The 17,781-nt window shown below is 46.0% G+C and overlaps 1 protein-coding gene across 1 annotated transcript in view; it reads left to right on the top strand.

The window, feature by feature from the left end:
* RBM5 (RNA binding motif protein 5) overlaps positions 1-11,559 on the top strand; it is a 26,061-nt gene extending 14,502 nt beyond the window's left edge. The window contains exons 7-23 of the mRNA XM_008565710.1: positions 53-197; positions 395-555; positions 999-1,096; positions 1,784-1,871; positions 2,056-2,133; positions 2,215-2,287; positions 2,921-3,006; positions 3,512-3,596; positions 3,806-3,897; positions 5,884-6,045; positions 6,581-6,730; positions 6,812-6,883; positions 7,700-7,879; positions 8,157-8,231; positions 9,295-9,392; positions 9,471-9,600; positions 10,914-11,559. Of these exons, the coding sequence (XP_008563932.1) occupies positions 53-197; positions 395-555; positions 999-1,096; positions 1,784-1,871; positions 2,056-2,133; positions 2,215-2,287; positions 2,921-3,006; positions 3,512-3,596; positions 3,806-3,897; positions 5,884-6,045; positions 6,581-6,730; positions 6,812-6,883; positions 7,700-7,879; positions 8,157-8,231; positions 9,295-9,392; positions 9,471-9,600; positions 10,914-11,039 (1,899 nt within the window). The 3' untranslated portion in view covers positions 11,040-11,559. The remainder of the gene's footprint in view (positions 1-52; positions 198-394; positions 556-998; positions 1,097-1,783; positions 1,872-2,055; positions 2,134-2,214; positions 2,288-2,920; positions 3,007-3,511; positions 3,597-3,805; positions 3,898-5,883; positions 6,046-6,580; positions 6,731-6,811; positions 6,884-7,699; positions 7,880-8,156; positions 8,232-9,294; positions 9,393-9,470; positions 9,601-10,913) is intronic.
* Positions 11,560-17,781: the final 6,222 nt, after the last annotated feature.

Below are 17,781 nucleotides of genomic sequence, written 5' to 3'. Positions count from 1 at the left end.
GGGCCGGTCTCAAAAAGGACAGAAAAAAAAAAAAAAAATGAAAACGTTGGAGGTTTTAATGTATTTCTTTACTAAAAACACATTGGTTTTTTGTTTGTCTTCAATTGGGTTTCCTTCCTTTCCTGTTCTAGACTCTGAACAGGAAGTGCCCCCTGGAACAACAGAGTCGGTTCAGTCTGTGGATTACTACTGTGATAGTAAGTTCAAGTATAATCTTTTGACCTTTGTGTTAAAAGCAGCTTCGGGTTGTCCCATAGAAGACTAGTTTTTAGAGTATTCTCCATGTCAGAGTGGACTAGGGAACCTCCCAGAATGGATATTTGTACTCGAACCTGCCTTGAAAATATTGGTGGTGGGAATGTGTATGTATGTAATTTGTCTCATTCACCCCCAGCGATCATTCTTCGGAACATAGCTCCGCACACTGTGGTGGATTCCATCATGACAGCACTGTCTCCCTACGCATCCTTAGCTGTCAATAACATTCGCCTCATAAAAGACAAACAGACCCAGCAGAACAGAGGCTTTGCGTTTGTTCAGCTGTCTTCTGCAATGGTGAGATTCTCATTGAATCTTTCCTTTTAAAAGAAACAGGTAGTTGTGATACTATGTTTAAGGCTGCAGGATCCCAAGTTCAAGGCTAAATAACGACAGTTTTTGCAGTGCTAAATTACAAGAGTATTTCAATAAATAGTAAAAAGAACGCATATACCTGAAGAGAACTGGCCAGACTGAAGTTTGAGCCAGTTTAGTCCTTCATGCTTTGTTTTAGATCGGTTTAGCATTTGCTCCTTTAATAATACTGGATACTTTCACATCCTGGAGGAAAGAGAGGTATTTCTTTCCTCAAGGTTTCATATCTGCAAACACAGTAAGGAATCATTGCTTTATTTGTTATTATTTTTTGATAGAAAGCTCTAGTTCTTTGAGTCAGATAGGTGGTAGGGAGAGATTTTTAATTACATGACAAAATTGTTTTTCTTTACATTCTCCTTCAGGATGCTTCTCAGCTGCTTCAGATATTACAGAGTCTCCAGCCTCCTTTGAAAATTGATGGCAAAATTATCGGGGTTGATTTTGCAAAAAGTGCCAGAAAGTGAGTGACTTAATTGTCCTTATTGCAAATTGCTATATTTGCACTTATCCAGAGATGCTTTGGTAACTGTACCCCAAGTCCGTGTTTTCCACACTGAGACACTATCTTCTCTGGTTTCCAAGACTGGGAAGGAAATGATTGTCTTCTCTTAGATTTTATTTTCTCCGGTCTTCTGTAACCAGTTGACAATGGTTGACAGAAATGGTTTCAGAGCCAGGCAAAAGACAAGCATGGAAGATGGGTTGAGAACATGTGCTGTGAAAATTGCAGCAGTAGGCTGGCTGGTTAGCTCACTTGGTTAGACCAGCCAAGCCGCCAAAACAAAACAGAAACAAAAAAATAGACTGCAGCAGTATAGGGCAAACCCCTCCAGAAATAAACCTTTCCTTCCAGAACAGCATATTAATAGCTTCATGTATATAGTGCTTCAGTCTAACACTGTTAATTTCCCTTTTCTAGCACCACTGCCTATCCAACAGATGCCTTACTAGAATGCAGGTTACAAAGTACAACAGTGATCCTATAGAGACATTTGTCTAAGAAGAACAGTCCCCCTATGAAATGTGACCTTGCTGGCATTTGAAACCTGAAAAAGGCTGGAGTGAAGCAGTTTCCTTGGCAGTGTAGGTGCACAAATTGGGGAGCATACTGAGATAGAATCACATGATTGGATCTTTGTGGTTTTAGAGACTTGGTCCTTCCAGATGGTAACCGGGTCAGTGCCTTCTCTGTGGCTAGTACAGCCATTGCTGCTGCTCAGTGGTCATCCACTCAGGTAAGATGGAGGATGTTTTTGCTCAAGGTAGTATGATGGTGTTGCCCAAATTCACAGAAGTGACCCCTTGTGTAGTATTTGCAATAGTAGTTCTCCAAGGACATTTTTAGAGAATCCTTCCCGATTTCTTTCCTTGATGTCCACTGAGTTTGTCATTGTTTCCTTTTCTTCTGACATTTTATAGTCTCAAAGTGGTGAAGGAGGCAGTGTTGACTATAGTTACCTGCAATCAGGCCAAGATGGCTATGCCCAGTACACTCAGGTAAGTATTTGACCAGCATCCAACTTGTAGTCTCCAAAGTTTGTCTGTGAATAACAACTTTAATTGTGGACTTTTTTTCAGTACTCGCAGGATTATCAGCAGTTTTATCAGCAACAAGCTGGAGGATTGGAATCTGATGCATCATCTGCATCAGGTAGTAAACTCCATCTCCCTTTACCTTCTGTTTAACTGCAGTTGAGGAAATATGACTAGATGTCCTACCAAGACCTAAGGATAAAAGTCCATTTCCCTGCAGGAATATTGGGGGCACGTTTGGGGTTTTCACCATGTGCCTAGGGTCCTGGGGAAGATTAGGTTTGTTCGTGTACACCACGAAGTCTTGGGATTGAACTCTGCATTTCCCATCTTTGTTGTTGGGAGTCTTGGATGTCCATGTAAGTTCAGGTGAGCAGAGAGGATATGGCCCTAGAGTCTGGTGCTCAGACATCAGTCAGAAAGATCACTATTAAAAACCTTTGCTTTATTAGTTTTTGTTCCAGAATTATAAAAAACCTTATAGTTAAATCTTTTCTCAGCTCCAGAGCAGATATGGATTCTTTCTTCTCTTCCTTCTTAGTCATCATATAGTATCCTTAACTTTATGTCACATTCTAGTAGGATTATAAGGAAATAGAAATGTCATAGGTTCCAGGGTATTTAGTGGGAATTAGGTTATTAAAAACTGACATATACAAAGAGAGAAAGCTAGATTGGGCATTACAGATAAAGGTGTTTTGGCTTAGAGTTCAGTTCCTTAACTCTCCCTAACCCCTGTATTTATCATCAGGCACAGCGGTGACCACTACCTCAGCGGCTGTAGTGTCTCAGAGTCCCCAGCTATATAATCAAACCTCCAATCCACCTGGCTCTCCGGTAATCCTGTTGTCCTAAATACAGAACTGGTAGCTATTGGGGAAACTTGTTTTGCTGCACAAGTATTATCCTTTCCTGCTGTATGAGCCAGGACTGAGTAGTACATATTCTAATCTTATTTCTCTCTGTGATTTATAGTAATTTCATTGTGTGCGTGCGTGTGCGTGTGCGTGCGTGTATACTTATGGGGCGTGGGTAGCTGGCCGTTGTGGGGATCTGAACCTGTGATCTTAGTGTTATAAGGCTGCACTCTAACCAACTGAGCTAACCTGCCAGGCTGCATATATTTTAAATATAAAATTCCAAAAAGGTTGTATTTATACTTTCCGCATGCTTCAATTTGACCTTTAGAAAGTTGTCAGCATGTGTTTTGCCGAAGGATTGCCTTAGATCTTTGCTATAGCATGTCTGTCAGGAGAGCCCTTCCTCTTAGATAACTGCAGTGATTTAGTTCTCTTAAAAGGCTTTACAGTTGAAATTATATTGAAGCTGTTGTACTTTCCAGACTGAGGAAGCACAGCCTAGCACTAGCACAAGTACACAGGCCCCAGCCGCTTCCCCTACTGGTGTAGTTCCTGGTACCAAATATGGTAAGCCAAACCTCCTGGGGCTCTTGACAGTTGGAAGGTTCTAGTTGTTGTCTTTGTTTAAGAGTTCCTCTCCCTTTGTGGGTATCAGAGGGACACTTGGGGATGTGAGAGAAAGAACATTAAGGCCTGCTGCATCTCACTGGCTTAAAATTTGAAGTAAAGCCAGTTTCTTACCTAAAATGACTATGTGCTGGATTTTGTTTTTGCAGCAGTACCTGATACGTCCACTTACCAGTATGATGAATCTTCAGGATATTACTATGATCCAACAACAGGGCTCTACTATGACCCCAACTCGCAAGTAAATGCGCTGTTTTCCTCCTCAATTTCACTAGAAATATCCTAGTTTCACCTAGTCAATTTATGAGGCATGAAATGAAATATTCCTTGCAAAGGAGTACATGACCCAGATTAGTGTTAACTTCTTCAAAGCCACCAAATGTAACTTTTATTTTAGTATTTAAATTTTAATTTTAAGGTAAAAATTTCTTTGTTTGCTGGCTGGTATAGTGATAAAACCATGGACCTTGGTGGTATCGGCACCGTGCTCTAACTGAGCTAACTGGCCAGCTAAAAAATGTTGCGAGGTATAACTTAAATACAGAAAAATACACAAGACTGAAGTAGGCAGTTCTTTGAATGTTTACATTTATACATATATATATATATATGTACGTACACGCACACACACCCCCAACCCCCACTCAGCTAGGGAGAACATTCCCCCATGCCTGAAAGGTCCTTTATGCCCCTTACCAGTCAGTACTTTCCTCCTTCAGTAAGCACTATTCTGAGTCCTATTTCCATAATTACTTTGTCAAGTTAAAATTTATGTAAAGACCTAGCTAGAAGTTTTTCCGTTTTCGTGTGTGTGTGTGTGTGTGTTTTGGGTGGCTGGCCTGTACGGAGATCTGAACTCTTGACTTTGGTGTTACTACACCAAGCTCTAACCGACTGAGCTAACTGGCCAGCCCTTAGATGTTTATAATTGTTCTTCTTCTCCCTATGAAATTCACCATTTTAATCATTTAGAGTACAATTCAGTGTTTTTATTATATTCACAGTATTGTATAGCTGTCACCACTAATTCCAGAACATTTTCATCACCCCGAGAAGAAACTAACAATTAAGCAATCACTCCCCATTCCCCACCCCCCAGTAACCACTAATCTACTTTCTGTCTCTATGGATTTGCCTATTCTCAGCATTTTATATAAATGGAAATCAGACAGTATTTGACCCTTAGTGTTTGGCTTCTTTTACTTAGCATCCCTGTGTATTCTTGAGGGTAGAATTTAGCACATCTGTGGAGTAATGTTTTATTTTTGGTGGGTATATATAACTTTTAAAGAGGAAAAGCAACTTTAAAACTCCATAAATAAATATTTATGACCAGAAGCTGTATATATAGAATAGTAAAATAAGTACTTTTAACAGGAACTTCTTGGCATTGATAGCTTGTGGTTTCTGAGAGAGTGAAGCGTGAAGCTGTGTGTGACCTGCCTGAGCAGGCCGACCTCTGCACTATTCTTCGACTTCTCTCCTTTGTGAAGTGTGGCCATTTCCTTGGCAGTTCTCCCTGGTAGCCATAAAACTTGTAACTTCTGTGACTGTTACCCACACTACCTTCCCCCAAAGAGATATAACAAACAACATTCTCCTAGGTTCTTCCCTGTTGAGCAAGTAGAATGACTGAAGAATAAAGAAAAGGAAACAATGGGTGACACTTATTCTCTGTTGCAGTTCCTGTGGATTTGGGTTCCTTTGAAAACTCCTCCTTCCAGTCTCCTGAGCTAGTGTTTATACCCTACATTTGGTTGTGTGGGTATCCAGAGGGTTCTACATGGATGAACCCAATAATGAGCTGTTAACTGGTTGTCATGGAGGATATATGATCTCCATGGCACATCTACCTGTTCTAGCCACCTGTTTTGTGTAAACAGTCTGTCTGCGGGAAAGAGTGAGACACATTGCTCTTTGGGTGTCCTCCAGGCAGGCCCAGGGATTAAATTAATGAGAACTAGGCTCTTGAGAAGAAACCATATTCTACTTTTACCCTAGAAGTTTCATACCTCTTCGCCGGCTGGTTCATCAACCTCACCTATACCAAGGTGTACTGAGGGTCCTTTCTGGGCAGGAAATATCACTAGTCCACAACATATTTTATTTTATATTTGAATGTTTAAATTTTTTTGACAAAAAAACTATGACCTGCTTTTTGACAAAATATTTCTTTAATCATTTGACATAGCTGAAAGTCTGCGTTAATTGTATTGTTTTCTTCTAGTACTACTATAATTCCTTAACCCAGCAGTACCTTTACTGGGATGGAGAGAAGGAGACCTATGTGCCAGCTGCAGAGTCTAGCTCCCACCAGCAGACAGGCCTGCCTCCTGCAAAAGAGGGGAAGGAGAAGAAGGAGAAACCCAAGAGTAAAACAGCCCAACAGGTAAGAGTATGACCTGGCCATGGGACCCATATTTTTCTCCTTGGAGTATTGGGTTATAGCATTTTTGTGAGCTTTATTTGGATTCTTAAAAACTGGGTTACATATTTTATTTACATTAAGTTCTTAGAGCATTTTGCTTTTTTTTTTTTTTTTTGGTAGTGTTTTTATTGTTACCATATATTGTCTATCTTTTAGTTTACCTATGTACTTAGGAAAAAACAATCCTGGAGGGCTGGCTGGTTAGCTCAGTTGGTTAGAGCACAGCCTTACAACACTGAAGACATAGGTTCAGATCCTCTTATTGGCCAGCCACCAAAAAAAAAAAAAAAAATTCTGGAAGTCTCAAAGCCTTTCAAGCAGTATTCCTTAATGACTTTGGTTGTATGTACTAGTGTCTCATGGAAATATTTGTAGATAGAAGTAAGAGTAAAATGGGTTTTGTTACAGGGTATGTGGTTGAAATAAGATTCTTAATGGTTCATTGTCATGGCACAGGGGTCTAAATGTTTTTTGGTGGTTTGTTGTTTGACATTAGATTGCCAAAGACATGGAACGCTGGGCTAAGAGTTTAAATAAGCAGAAAGAAAATTTTAAAAATAGCTTTCAACCTGTCAATTCCTTGAGGGAAGAAGAAAGGAGAGAATCTGCTGCAGCAGATGCTGGCTTTGCTCTCTTTGAGAAGAAGGTAATAGTGGAAGGAAAGACCAATACTTCATAATGGGAACTTAAGTAAAACTTGAGGCTTATGGCTTGTTCTGTTTCCCAGGGAGCCTTAGCTGAAAGGCAGCAGCTCATCCCAGAATTGGTGCGAAATGGAGATGAGGAGAATCCTCTCAAAGTAAGGAAGTACCTACCAGTGTTTTAAAGACCATATCTGAGGCCAGCCTGTGGCTCACTTGGGAGAGTGTGGTGCTGACAACACCAAGTCAAGGGTTAAGATCCCCTAACTGGTCATCTTTTAGAAAAATAATAATAATAAAATAAAGACCATATCTGTGGTTTGTGTCTCACTTTGAATCTCAAGTGCATCTTGGCTAATGTGATTCCTACTTAAAACTGGATGTGACCACTGCTGGTGGGTATTTGCAGCAGCTTCTACACATAGAATCATGTTCAATGCTTTGTTTTTTATGCACGAGAGCAGGTGAGATGGAAGAATGAATGAAGGCTGAATTCCTAAGCTCAATTAATTGAGTTTCATTGCACTTGTAAATAGAGAGTTTTAGTGGTCTGGAAAGAGAAAATTAAGACAAGAAAAAACTTATTTCACTTAACAGATACTGATCTGGATGGGTCATTACTCTGATGTGCTATATTTAAGGTTTTCATATGTGGTCAGTGGTTTGAAAACAGTCATCCAGGAACCCATTTCTTGAGCCTCAAGAGGGTTGATACTCGGAGGCCATTACTCTGATCTGTATTTAAGGTTTTCATATGTGGTCAGTGGTTTGAAAACAGTCACCCAGGAACCCATTTCTTGGGCCCCAAGACCTGACTGCTCCATACAGTTGAGGAAATGTGATTCGCTAGAGTATGACATAGAGGAATGGAGATTCTCTCACATTTTGGATTAGGCATTACTTTTTTCAGGTATGTAACCATCGCTATCTTCCTGTTGTACATTTCCAATGATCCACCCTCCTTTTGTCCCCAGAGAGGTCTAGTTGCTGCTTACAGTGGTGACAGTGACAATGAGGAGGAGCTGGTGGAGAGACTTGAGAGTGAGGAAGAGAAGTTGGCCGACTGGAAGAAGATGGCCTGCCTGCTCTGCCGACGCCAGTTCCCAAACAGAGATGCCTTGGTCCGGCACCAGCAGCTCTCAGACCTACACAAGGTAGGCCATGCTTCTCTCAGGTGGGGAGGGGAGGCAGTGAGACTGTGTGAGTTCCCTGACCATAGTGAAGGTTCATTAAATACCTGCTGTTGAATGATTGCCTTATAGAAAGCTGTTCCAAATCTTAGAGTGGAGAGGAACATGGCAGCTCTTTTTTTATGCAGTAGTGTATTGATTTGGGCTTTGGCTGTTAGAATACAACATTGTTGCTAATGTTACGACTTTTCAAATTAGGATGATCTGAATGCTTACTGAGTCTATAAAATCTTTTGTATAGCAAAACATGGACATCTACCGACGATCCAGGCTGAGTGAGCAGGAGCTAGAAGCCTTGGAGCTGAGAGAAAGAGAGGTGAGTGAAAAACAATGTGCCAGTAGGAAGAATCTCTTGGGATATCTACTTTTAGCTTTTATTTGTAGCATTCAATTCCAGGTCCCAAGGGCCGGGTAGAAGGATTTGTCACACCCAGCCATCATAGCTTATGTAGACTGGACCCAGGTTATAGGTACTTTGTGAGCCCTGCGCTGTCCCTTCATGAGTATGCACAAGACAGAGAAGCACACCCTCAAGACAGCTCACAGGTCCTGAATGCAAAGTGCTCACTGGGAAAGTACACTGGATTTTATTACAGAGAGAGTGCTCTCATTTGGCCTGGCCAGGGAAACCTTCTTGAGCAGTGAGGGAGGCTTCAAATTAGGCCCAGAGGAGAGCAGGGCATGAGATGATTGCAGGTGATGTGGAAAGAAGGGGTGGGCAGGGCATGGCAGTCAGGGCTGGGGGTGAAGGTAGGAGAAGCTTGTAATGCCAGTAACAGCAAACAGTTGGTACTAGGGTTGACAGTGCAGGTCCGGGCCAGGTAGGCAGGGTTTTTAAAATGCCAGTAGAGGCCTGTGGGTTAGAAGTGAACCAGTAGATTAGAAATTTCTCACCCCAAGGTAATTCTGTGGTGTCTATAGTTAAGGCTTTTGCTTTCCTTTTATTCCCCTACTGTTTATGGTACCAGCTCCCCAAGGACTGCTGAGTAGGTTTCTGCAGGCCTCCTGGATGCTATCTGTCCCTGGAGGTGAGCTTGTCCACATGCTGAAGGAAAACAGGCAACTGCCTTCCTCTTTAGGGCCTTGCTAGGCTATATCCACAGTCCAGTGGGCTGGTTGGAGAGCTTGGCAAGTGGTGGCTTATTAAATAAAACTACTTTTTGGAGACATAGTTCTCCTGGTTCCACACACTATTCATCTCTACAAACTTTTTAGGTATGACTAAATGAAGTGAGGGGGAACAAGGAAATTTGGTATCTCAGACCAGTCTAAAAAGTCAAGCTCTGGATTAAAAAATACTCAAGGTGATATAGGTGCAATAGGCTGTTACAGGTTGAACTTTGTGAATATATCTAATAGTGTTTTTTTGTCCCACGTAGATGAAATATCGAGATCGAGCTGCAGAAAGACGGGAAAAGTATGGCATTCCAGAACCTCCAGAGCCCAAGCGCAAGAAGCAGTTTGATGCTGGCAGTGTGTATGTGATGTGCACATTTTCCAGTTCGTTAGCTGGGGCTCTGGCTATTTTAAGTAACTATGTGTTTGCCACTGGCAGGAATTATGAGCAGCCCACCAAAGATGGCATTGACCACAGTAACATTGGCAACAAGATGCTGCAGGCCATGGGCTGGCGGGAAGGCTCTGGTTTGGGAAGAAAGTGTCAAGGCATCACAGCTCCCATTGAGGTAAGCACTAGGGTTGGGGCTTCAGTGGGTGTTGGGCTTTTACAGGCTTATTCCAGAGAGTAGATGAGATAATAGTGCCCAGAGGTTCTGAAACCCAGAAGCAGCTTTACCTTACCACAAAGGGACCATCTCCTTGGCCAGATCATGTCATCACCACTGAGTGGGATTCTTTTAAGATATTGATTGGGAGAAATTGGTATGGCACCCCTACATGATTTTTCTGGTCAGATTTTTTTGTATCTTTGGCTAAAACCCACTTTCTTCTAAAGACCATGTATTTCTGTTTGCTTTGTTATAAATAAACCCTGTCACGGAGAGTGCTTACTTTGCTTAACACCAACCGAGGACCCACTCAGTTTAGGTTGAATTTTTTTTTTTTTTTTTTTTTTTAAGATGACTGGTAAGGGGATCTTAACCCTTGACTTGGTGTTGTCAGCAACATGCTCACCCAGTGAGCTAACTGGCCATCCCTATATGGGATCCAAACCCATGGCCTTGGTGTTATCAGCACCACACTCTCTCAAGTGAGCCACAGGCTGGCCCTAGGTTGGATTTTTTTTAAAGGTACTATAAATTTCCTTCTAAATGATTTTGGTTATGTATTTTTAAAAAATTAAAATGTGGTAGGGTTTTCATTCATGATAAGAAGTCTCGGGCCGGCCCGGTGGCACACTCAGTAGAGTGTGGCGCTCCCGCCGAGGGTTCGGATCCCATATAGAGACCAGTCCGCTCACTGGTTGAGCGCGGTGCGGGCGCGACACCGAGGGTTGCGATCCCGTTACCGGTCATGAAAAAAGACAAAAAGGAAAAAAAAAAAGGAAGAAGTCTCTAAATTGGTCAGAGCCCAGGTTGAGACAATCCCAGGATCAGAGGCCCCCACCCACTGGCCTTCTAGGCAGTAGTTCCACCAGTGAATGTTCTCACTCTGTCCTGGCAGCACATCTTAAGTCAGACTCATAGACGATGTTTATCCTGTGCATGTGAGTTCTGCCGACATCAGGCTGTCTTGCTGTCTGTACTTATGATTAATTAGCAGACCTTCCCTAGGCTTCAGTAGAGTGTGTTGGGGTCTTACAAGGCACGGATGCTTGCTGAACAGGCATTGAGGGGTGGGGGACATGGCTTCACTTGCCTGTCTTTCTTAGCACATTTTATTCTTTCAGTCCTTAAACCTGTTGCAGATCTCCAGTAGGAATTCCTTTCTTTATATAAAACTTCCTCTTTCCTGCCTCCTGGTGGGCGGGCCTGCTCAGTAAAGAGTAGACTATCCATTCTCTACCTGCCAGCTGTTGACAGTCTTTTTGTTCCCCCAGGCTCAAGTCCGGCTAAAAGGAGCTGGCCTAGGAGCCAAAGGCAGCGCGTATGGGTTGTCAGGTGCTGATTCCTACAAAGATGCTGTTCGGAAAGCCATGTTTGCCCGGTTCACTGAAATGGAGTGAGACTGACAGAGAGAGAGAGAGAGAGAGAGAGACGACACGAAGCTCCAAGGATCACAAGGAGTGGTCCATCTCCTGAATTCACTCTTACTGCCTATCTCTTTAAGGGCATGCCTTGTGCTGTTAATAGTTTTTAGGGTGAACCACTTCATTCTGCAGGGTTCTCCCACCTTAAAGAGGAGTTCCCCTTGTGTGGGTTACCCTCCTTCCCACCAGAGGACTTGTGAACAGACTGGAGAAGACAGTGGGTTTTTTATACTTCAGTGTACATAGTGTAATGTAGCGTGTTTTACATGTGTAGCCTATGTTGTAGTCCATCAGACCCTCACATTCCTGGGGGTTTGAAATGCCCTAGGTGGTATGTGACATCAAAGTCACCTCTGTCATTTGTTGTTGTGATGTCTTTCCTTGGCAGAAGCCTTGTGTATATTTGTATATTACACATTTGTACAGAATTTTGGAAGATTTTCAGTCTAGTTGCCAAATCTGGCTCCTTTACAAAAGAAATATCTTGAAAAATGGATGTCATGTGTCTCTTTATTCTTGGGTGAGTGAGTGGGCTTTTGTCTGAGCCAGTCAATCCTGGTGATGAAATCAGTTTGTTAAAAAAGTTATTTAGGGCTGACCCCGTGGTGCACTCGGGGAGAGTGCGGCGCTGGGAGCGCAGCGACACTCCCGCCGCGGGTTCGGATCCTATATAGGAATGGCCGGTGCGCTCACTGGCTGAGCACGGTGCAGGCGACACCAAGCCAAGGGTTGCGATCCCCTTACTGGTCACGAAAAGGACCAAAAAAAAAAAAAGTTATTTATATGTAGTATTTTATACCATTTCCTTGTCCCCATTATCCATGTTGAGATTTTTAAATTCAAGGGTTTGTTAACATGTTTTAAAATGCTTCATGGAAACAACCTTAACAATGAGCTTTTTCACTTCCTTCCAGTTTCTAAAGACCAAAGTGAGTGTCCAGTTTTCACAGGAGGAGGGGATGTTACTACTCTGGGGGGTAGAATCTGCTTGTGGCCATGGTAGAGATAATGCCTGGTCTACCCTCTGCTGGGATGGAGGAGCCGAAAAAGCCATCTCTCTCCCTGCTGCAGAACCCCATTTACCTTCTCATCTCAACTATCAAGAAATTGCTCAGGGACACTGCAGGGTTTTCTATTCTGAATGGTGTCATCCCATCCTTGTCTCTAGCAGCAGGGTGAAACACCATTTTAGCCAAAAAGACCGTGCTTGAGGGCAGGAAGTGTGCCTGGGTCTCAGAGACTGTTCTTGGGACCAACTGACATGGTAATTGGGTGCTTACAAGGCTAATTTGCCCAAATTTTGTGCCTGAGCTCCACAGATTTGTCATACAGTCAGGGAGGGTGGCCTTTCTCTGGAACTTTTTTTTTTTTTTTTTTTCCCCGCAGCTGGCCAGTACAGAGATCCAAACCCTTGACCTTGACCTTGGTGTTACAACACTGCATTCTTACCAACTGAGCTAACCAGCCAGCCCTGGAATTTGTCCTTAAGATGGTTTTTGTGGATGATCACATTTCGCTATTTTCAGGCAGGCATGACCCTTACAAAACTGGAATGGAAAATGCTCAGGAGGAACTTGTAAGGTACAGGTCCTTACCCCAGCCAGCCAGGTGGCATCTTGGAGAGGTTGAGCCTAATCACTAATCACAGCTTTGCTAGGGAGAGGTGGAGGCAAATGCAGAAGCCTCAAGCCTGGATTTCTGCAAAGCAAGGCTTGGGCACCTCACAAATGAGGGCCTAAGTTGCCGAAGCTGGGGCACAGAATGTGTCACAGATCTGGTCTACCAGGGTTGGTAGCCCTGTGGAGGAGACAAGCCCCACCTCCAGTGCCCTCACAGCACCAGGGAGATGCTGGTAGTCCTTGAACCTGAGCAGCAGTCACAAGCAGCCTACTTAGGCCCATCTGACAGCCAGCCTAGGAGGCTCTTCCAGGTGAGGACATGCATAATGGGATCTGGGAAGCTCTTAATTACATACACCCAGCTCATCAAAGGCTGGGTGGAAGTGTCTTCCCTAGGGGAGCCATAGCCAAACACTGATGGGCGAGCCAGCCCTCCATCAGCCACCTTGACCCTCGGATTAACTTTTCCCATGCCAGGAAGGGCCCTTGAATTCATCCTGCACTGCTTGGTACTGACAGTCACCTATAAGCTGCTCAAGGCTGCTCCCATGAAGACTGCTCTGTCAGCACTGGTATGGGCTTTTGTATGAACACAAAGTTGAGGTTTCCTATGAACATGAGTCTGAGCCAACCCCTCAGAGAAGCTGGAGGCTCCTCCTCCCACTTTCAGCCCATTCCTCCACAGTCACATCTGTCACCAGTATACCTAGCCAGGTGACTGCAGCCTTCACCCTGCATCTGAACTGATGGCCCCAGTTCTTGAGGTTTGACAGGCTCAGGTCTCTCACGCCAGACCATATTTGCTGGTGCTGAATGGCTCTCACCCTTGAGGACCTGAGGCTTCAGCCCCCTGGTCCAGGTATTCCCCTACCAGCCCATCAGTGTCTGCTCCAACCCCAAGCCCAGGGTTGAGTGTGCTGTCTCCTCTGCCCTGACCCAGCCCACAGGTCCTCCCAGCCATGACTGAGCGGGGTGCTAGTAAGGCAGTGCAAATTTCCCAATCAAGGAAACCCAAAACCCAAATTTGGAAGGGGATCTTGCTAAACTAGAGGGAGCTTCCAGGGTTTCCAAGTCCAGACTGCCCTTGGCCAGGACAGCTGCTGAAATGTGCAGGGCTTTTAGGGCTGGCCAGGAGCAGCTGTCATGGCCATGTATCAAACAAGTTTCAAAGCCCAGATGAGCAGTCAGGCCTGAGCTAAGCTCCCCAGGCATGCACAGTCTGGCTGGGGGTCTCAAGGGTGCCCAGAGCCCAGCTACCCTGATTGGGGGGGGGGGCGACAGGTGTAGGGTGAGATTGTCCCAGAGACAGGACCCTGGAAGAGGGTACTGTGCTGCTGGTGGCCACCAGGTGGCAGCAGTCTATCATCTATCTGGCCAGGCTGGTTTAGGTGGTGGTAGTAGAAAAGTGTCCCACCAAGTCCTGAGGTATTAGGGGTTCCTGGGGCCTCTTCCCAGGTCTCTGAGATTCAGGGAGACCTGACTAGAGTTTGAGCTTCAAAACTCTGTGGAGCCAGGCAGGTGCCAAGTCTGCCAGCCCTGCAAGTTCCTGAGAGTCCCCTACATCCCAGGCTAGAAGGGGAAGTTGTCCCCACAGCACAGCACCCAGCCAGGCTAGTCCTGTGCACAAGAAAAATTCTCTTAACAATGTCCCTTATTAAATATTACCAACCCGGGGCCGGCCCGGTGGCGCGCTGGAGAGTGCGCCACTTGGGAGCACGGCGGTGCTCCCGCCAAGGGTTCGAATCCCATGTGGAGACCGGTTCCCGCTCACTGGCTGAGCGCGGTGCGGGCGCAACACTGAGGGTTGCGATCCCGTTGCCGGTCCCCGGTACGGGCGTGACACCGAGGGTTGCGATCTCGTTACCAGTCAGTAAAAAAAAGACAAAAAGGAAAAAAAAAAAAAAGTAACAATCAACAAAACGAAAATGCAACCCATAGAACGGGAGAAAATATCTACAAACCATATAACTGATAAGGGGTTAATATCCAAAATATAAAAGGAACTCATACAACTTAATATAAAAAATAACTCAATTAAAAAATAAGCAAAGGTCCTAAACAGACATTTTTCCAAAGACATACAAACGGCCAAAAGCTGTGTGAAAAGATGCTCAACATCACTAATCATTAGGGAAGTGCAATTCAAGACCACAATGAGATATCACCTCACACCTGTTACCATGGTGGCTATTGTCAAAAAGACACAAAATAACAAATGTTGGTGAGGATGTGGAGAAAAGGTAACACTTGTATATTGTTGGTGGGAATGTAGATTAGTACAGCCATTATGAAAAACAGTATAAAGGTTCCTCAAAAAATTAAAAAAGAATTACTATGTGATTTAGCAATCCCACTTCTGGTTATACGTTCTCACACTCCCTTCACCCATCATGTGATGATTGACTGTCACAGAAATATTCTCTTGACAGAGCCCACATCAGACCCGCAGCTTCTGTCTTTACAGGCCAGGGGGAGTTGGCGCCAAGTTTGCCCAGGGCTCCCAGAGGGAAGCAGGGAATGCCCACAGTCCTCTCCCCAGCCTCCCAAAAGGTGGCAGGAGGGGGCAGATCCATAGACTTTGAGTTAAAGTCAGAACCCTATCAGGAGTGGGCCACCCTAGCCGGAAAAAAACTTACCAACAGGAGGCACAGGCCAGAAGCAGGCCCCTCCCCTCCTGCTTAGTCCAAGCACCACTTTCATCCAGTTTAAAGAGAAAACTGAGGTTAAAGGCAGTTACTGGAGGTTACCAGGCTGAGCTGGTGCTGGTGAATGCTGACCCTGGGCCCAATGGACTCAGTGGAGATGGGTCCTTAACCACAGGCACAAGGTCAGACTCCAGCCCAACACACTCCAACCCTGCAGTGAACTGAGCCTTGGAATGCCCCCCAACATTCTGGGGAGAGAAAGATAGGCAGGGAGAGGAAAAAAGACAACAGGGGACAAAGAGGCCTACAGGATGCTGGGAAGAGGAGCTGGAGAGGTCTGCAGCAGCCGCCAGCCACAAGAGGTGGGAGAAGGTTGAGCAGGCAAGATAACGTGGGGTGGGGCAGAGGTGGCGGGGTCTGGGAGAGTCAGTTCCGCTCTGCCCACAGCCACTGAGATAAGTCAGCTGAGAGGCGGGGGGATTCTGCAAGCTGCTGGGGGAAGCCACAGTAGGCGGGTAAAAGAGGAGAGGCCAGGAGGCCTGGCCGGGATCCCCGCCCACTTTCTTATATAACAGAGGCCCTGGGAGCCCCTTGCAGCCACACCAGGCTCCCAGCTCCAGGCGGGCATCACTACCCTCTAGTCCTGCTGGACAGGAGCTATTTGAGAATCATTCATGGATGTAATTAAGCCTCCCACCACCATGCCTTGGCTCAGGCCTGGAGTGAGGGGAGGGGGTGCAGGTATGGGAGCCCTGCCCAGCCTGCCCTGCAGGGTTGGGTTCATCTCAGGGCCCCCAGGACAAGCATAGCCGACTGCCTGAGGATGCCCAGTCTGGATCCGTGGGGCCTGGATCCTCAGCAGTGCTGAGTCCAAGTCCTGAGGAGCACCAGAACTGGGACTTTCTCCCCTTTCTCTTCCTCCCTGCCTCTTGGCTGGGCTGAGGAGCCACCCTCTGCACTCACAAGCATTTGGCATTTGCATTTGCACATGAACACACACGCACTCACACACAGGCCAGATAGTCATCCAGCTGCAACAGGCAGCATGCATGTTTCCCCAGTACCCTTGACATGTACAGGGCCACTACAGGCAGATGCCTGCAGACCCCCACCCCTACCCGCTGAGTAAAGCATGCACACTCATGCATATCTCTCTCTGGGCCACTGACATATAGGCAGGCACATGGGCACAAGTGTGACCTGACTCCTGCCTAATGTGGCAGTAATCATCTGCTCTCGTTAGCTCAGAAGGAAGGAAACCTGGTCAGGCAGCTGGTGGGAGCTGAGAAGGGGTAGGGAGCCCCCAGGGCCACAGCATGATGAAGCACAAGCCACCACCCAGCAGGCACACCCTTGTGCATGTACTCAGTCACCCAGAGCCACCCCACTACTTTCCAGGTAGGTGGATCTTGGGGGTTTCCACCCAGAACAGGCTCCTGAGCTCACTAAACAGGTCCGAAAAAGGCTAACCACTGCTCAACCCTAGGGTTGAAAGAGAGCTGGAGGAAAGAGGGAGGGCTGAGGTGGGGAGTACCATGATTCTTAAGTAGACTGGCTCGAGGCTTGGCACCTGCCCTCCTAATACCCGTAGCCACACCTAGTGGGGAGGAGAGGAAGCAGCTTTCTCAAACAGACTGGTAAACTGAGGCTCAGAGACGGGCAGCAGCATGCCCTGACTCAGAGAGCTCATCAACAGCTCATCAAAACCCAGGGCTCCCACCCGTGACTCTAGTCATTTCCCTGGGTTGGTGTCTTATCCTACCCAAAACTGGGAGCCTCTAGGACCAACTTGGCTCTGCCATCCAACTCAGGCTAGTAGTCTTTAAAATCAGCTGGGCTCTGCCTGCTCCCTCAAATGGGGAACTCCCAGGACTGAATGGAGTCTACCTTTTCCCCTAGCACATCAGCACCAGCTCAGCTGGCCCTCTCCTCTAAGACCAGGAGCCCCACCCTCAGCCCCAGACTCAAATGCAAAATGTGAGCAGCAACCACACCAGGGAGGGGGATTGGAGTGGTAGGGGCCTTGGGAAGGAGTTGGGAGCAAGGGCTCAGGGAAGGGGGTTGGGGAGCAGGGGCTTTAGAGGGGGTTGGAGGCAGGGGCTCAAGGAGGGGGAGTTGAGGGAGAAGGGACTCAGAATGGGACTGACTTCATGGGGGGACAATAGACTGACAATCCTCCTTTCCACCCACACCTGTCAGGCAGGCTGGGGGAGGGGGACTGACCCACTTAGTTGCCTCTCCCCTTAGGCTTCTACTAATGAGCGCTCTGGGCTTTGGGAGGCAGTTTTCCCCCCACAGGCTGTGCCTGAGGCCATCCGTTTCCCCACAGCCCCTCATTATCTACTGGGGGTGTTCACTGGCTCAGTCTGCCCCCCTTATCTGCAGCTGTGCTTGTCTGTGGCAGTGAGGAAGAGGCTCAAGGCTTCCCCCATATGCAACCTCTCTGCCCCTAGT

The sequence above is a fragment of the Galeopterus variegatus genome, unplaced genomic scaffold (genome assembly GCF_000696425.1).
Source record: "Galeopterus variegatus unplaced genomic scaffold, G_variegatus-3.0.2 Scaffold201, whole genome shotgun sequence".
Taxonomy (NCBI): domain Eukaryota; kingdom Metazoa; phylum Chordata; class Mammalia; order Dermoptera; family Cynocephalidae; genus Galeopterus; species Galeopterus variegatus.
This window is presented reverse-complemented; position numbering and strand designations above follow the sequence as displayed.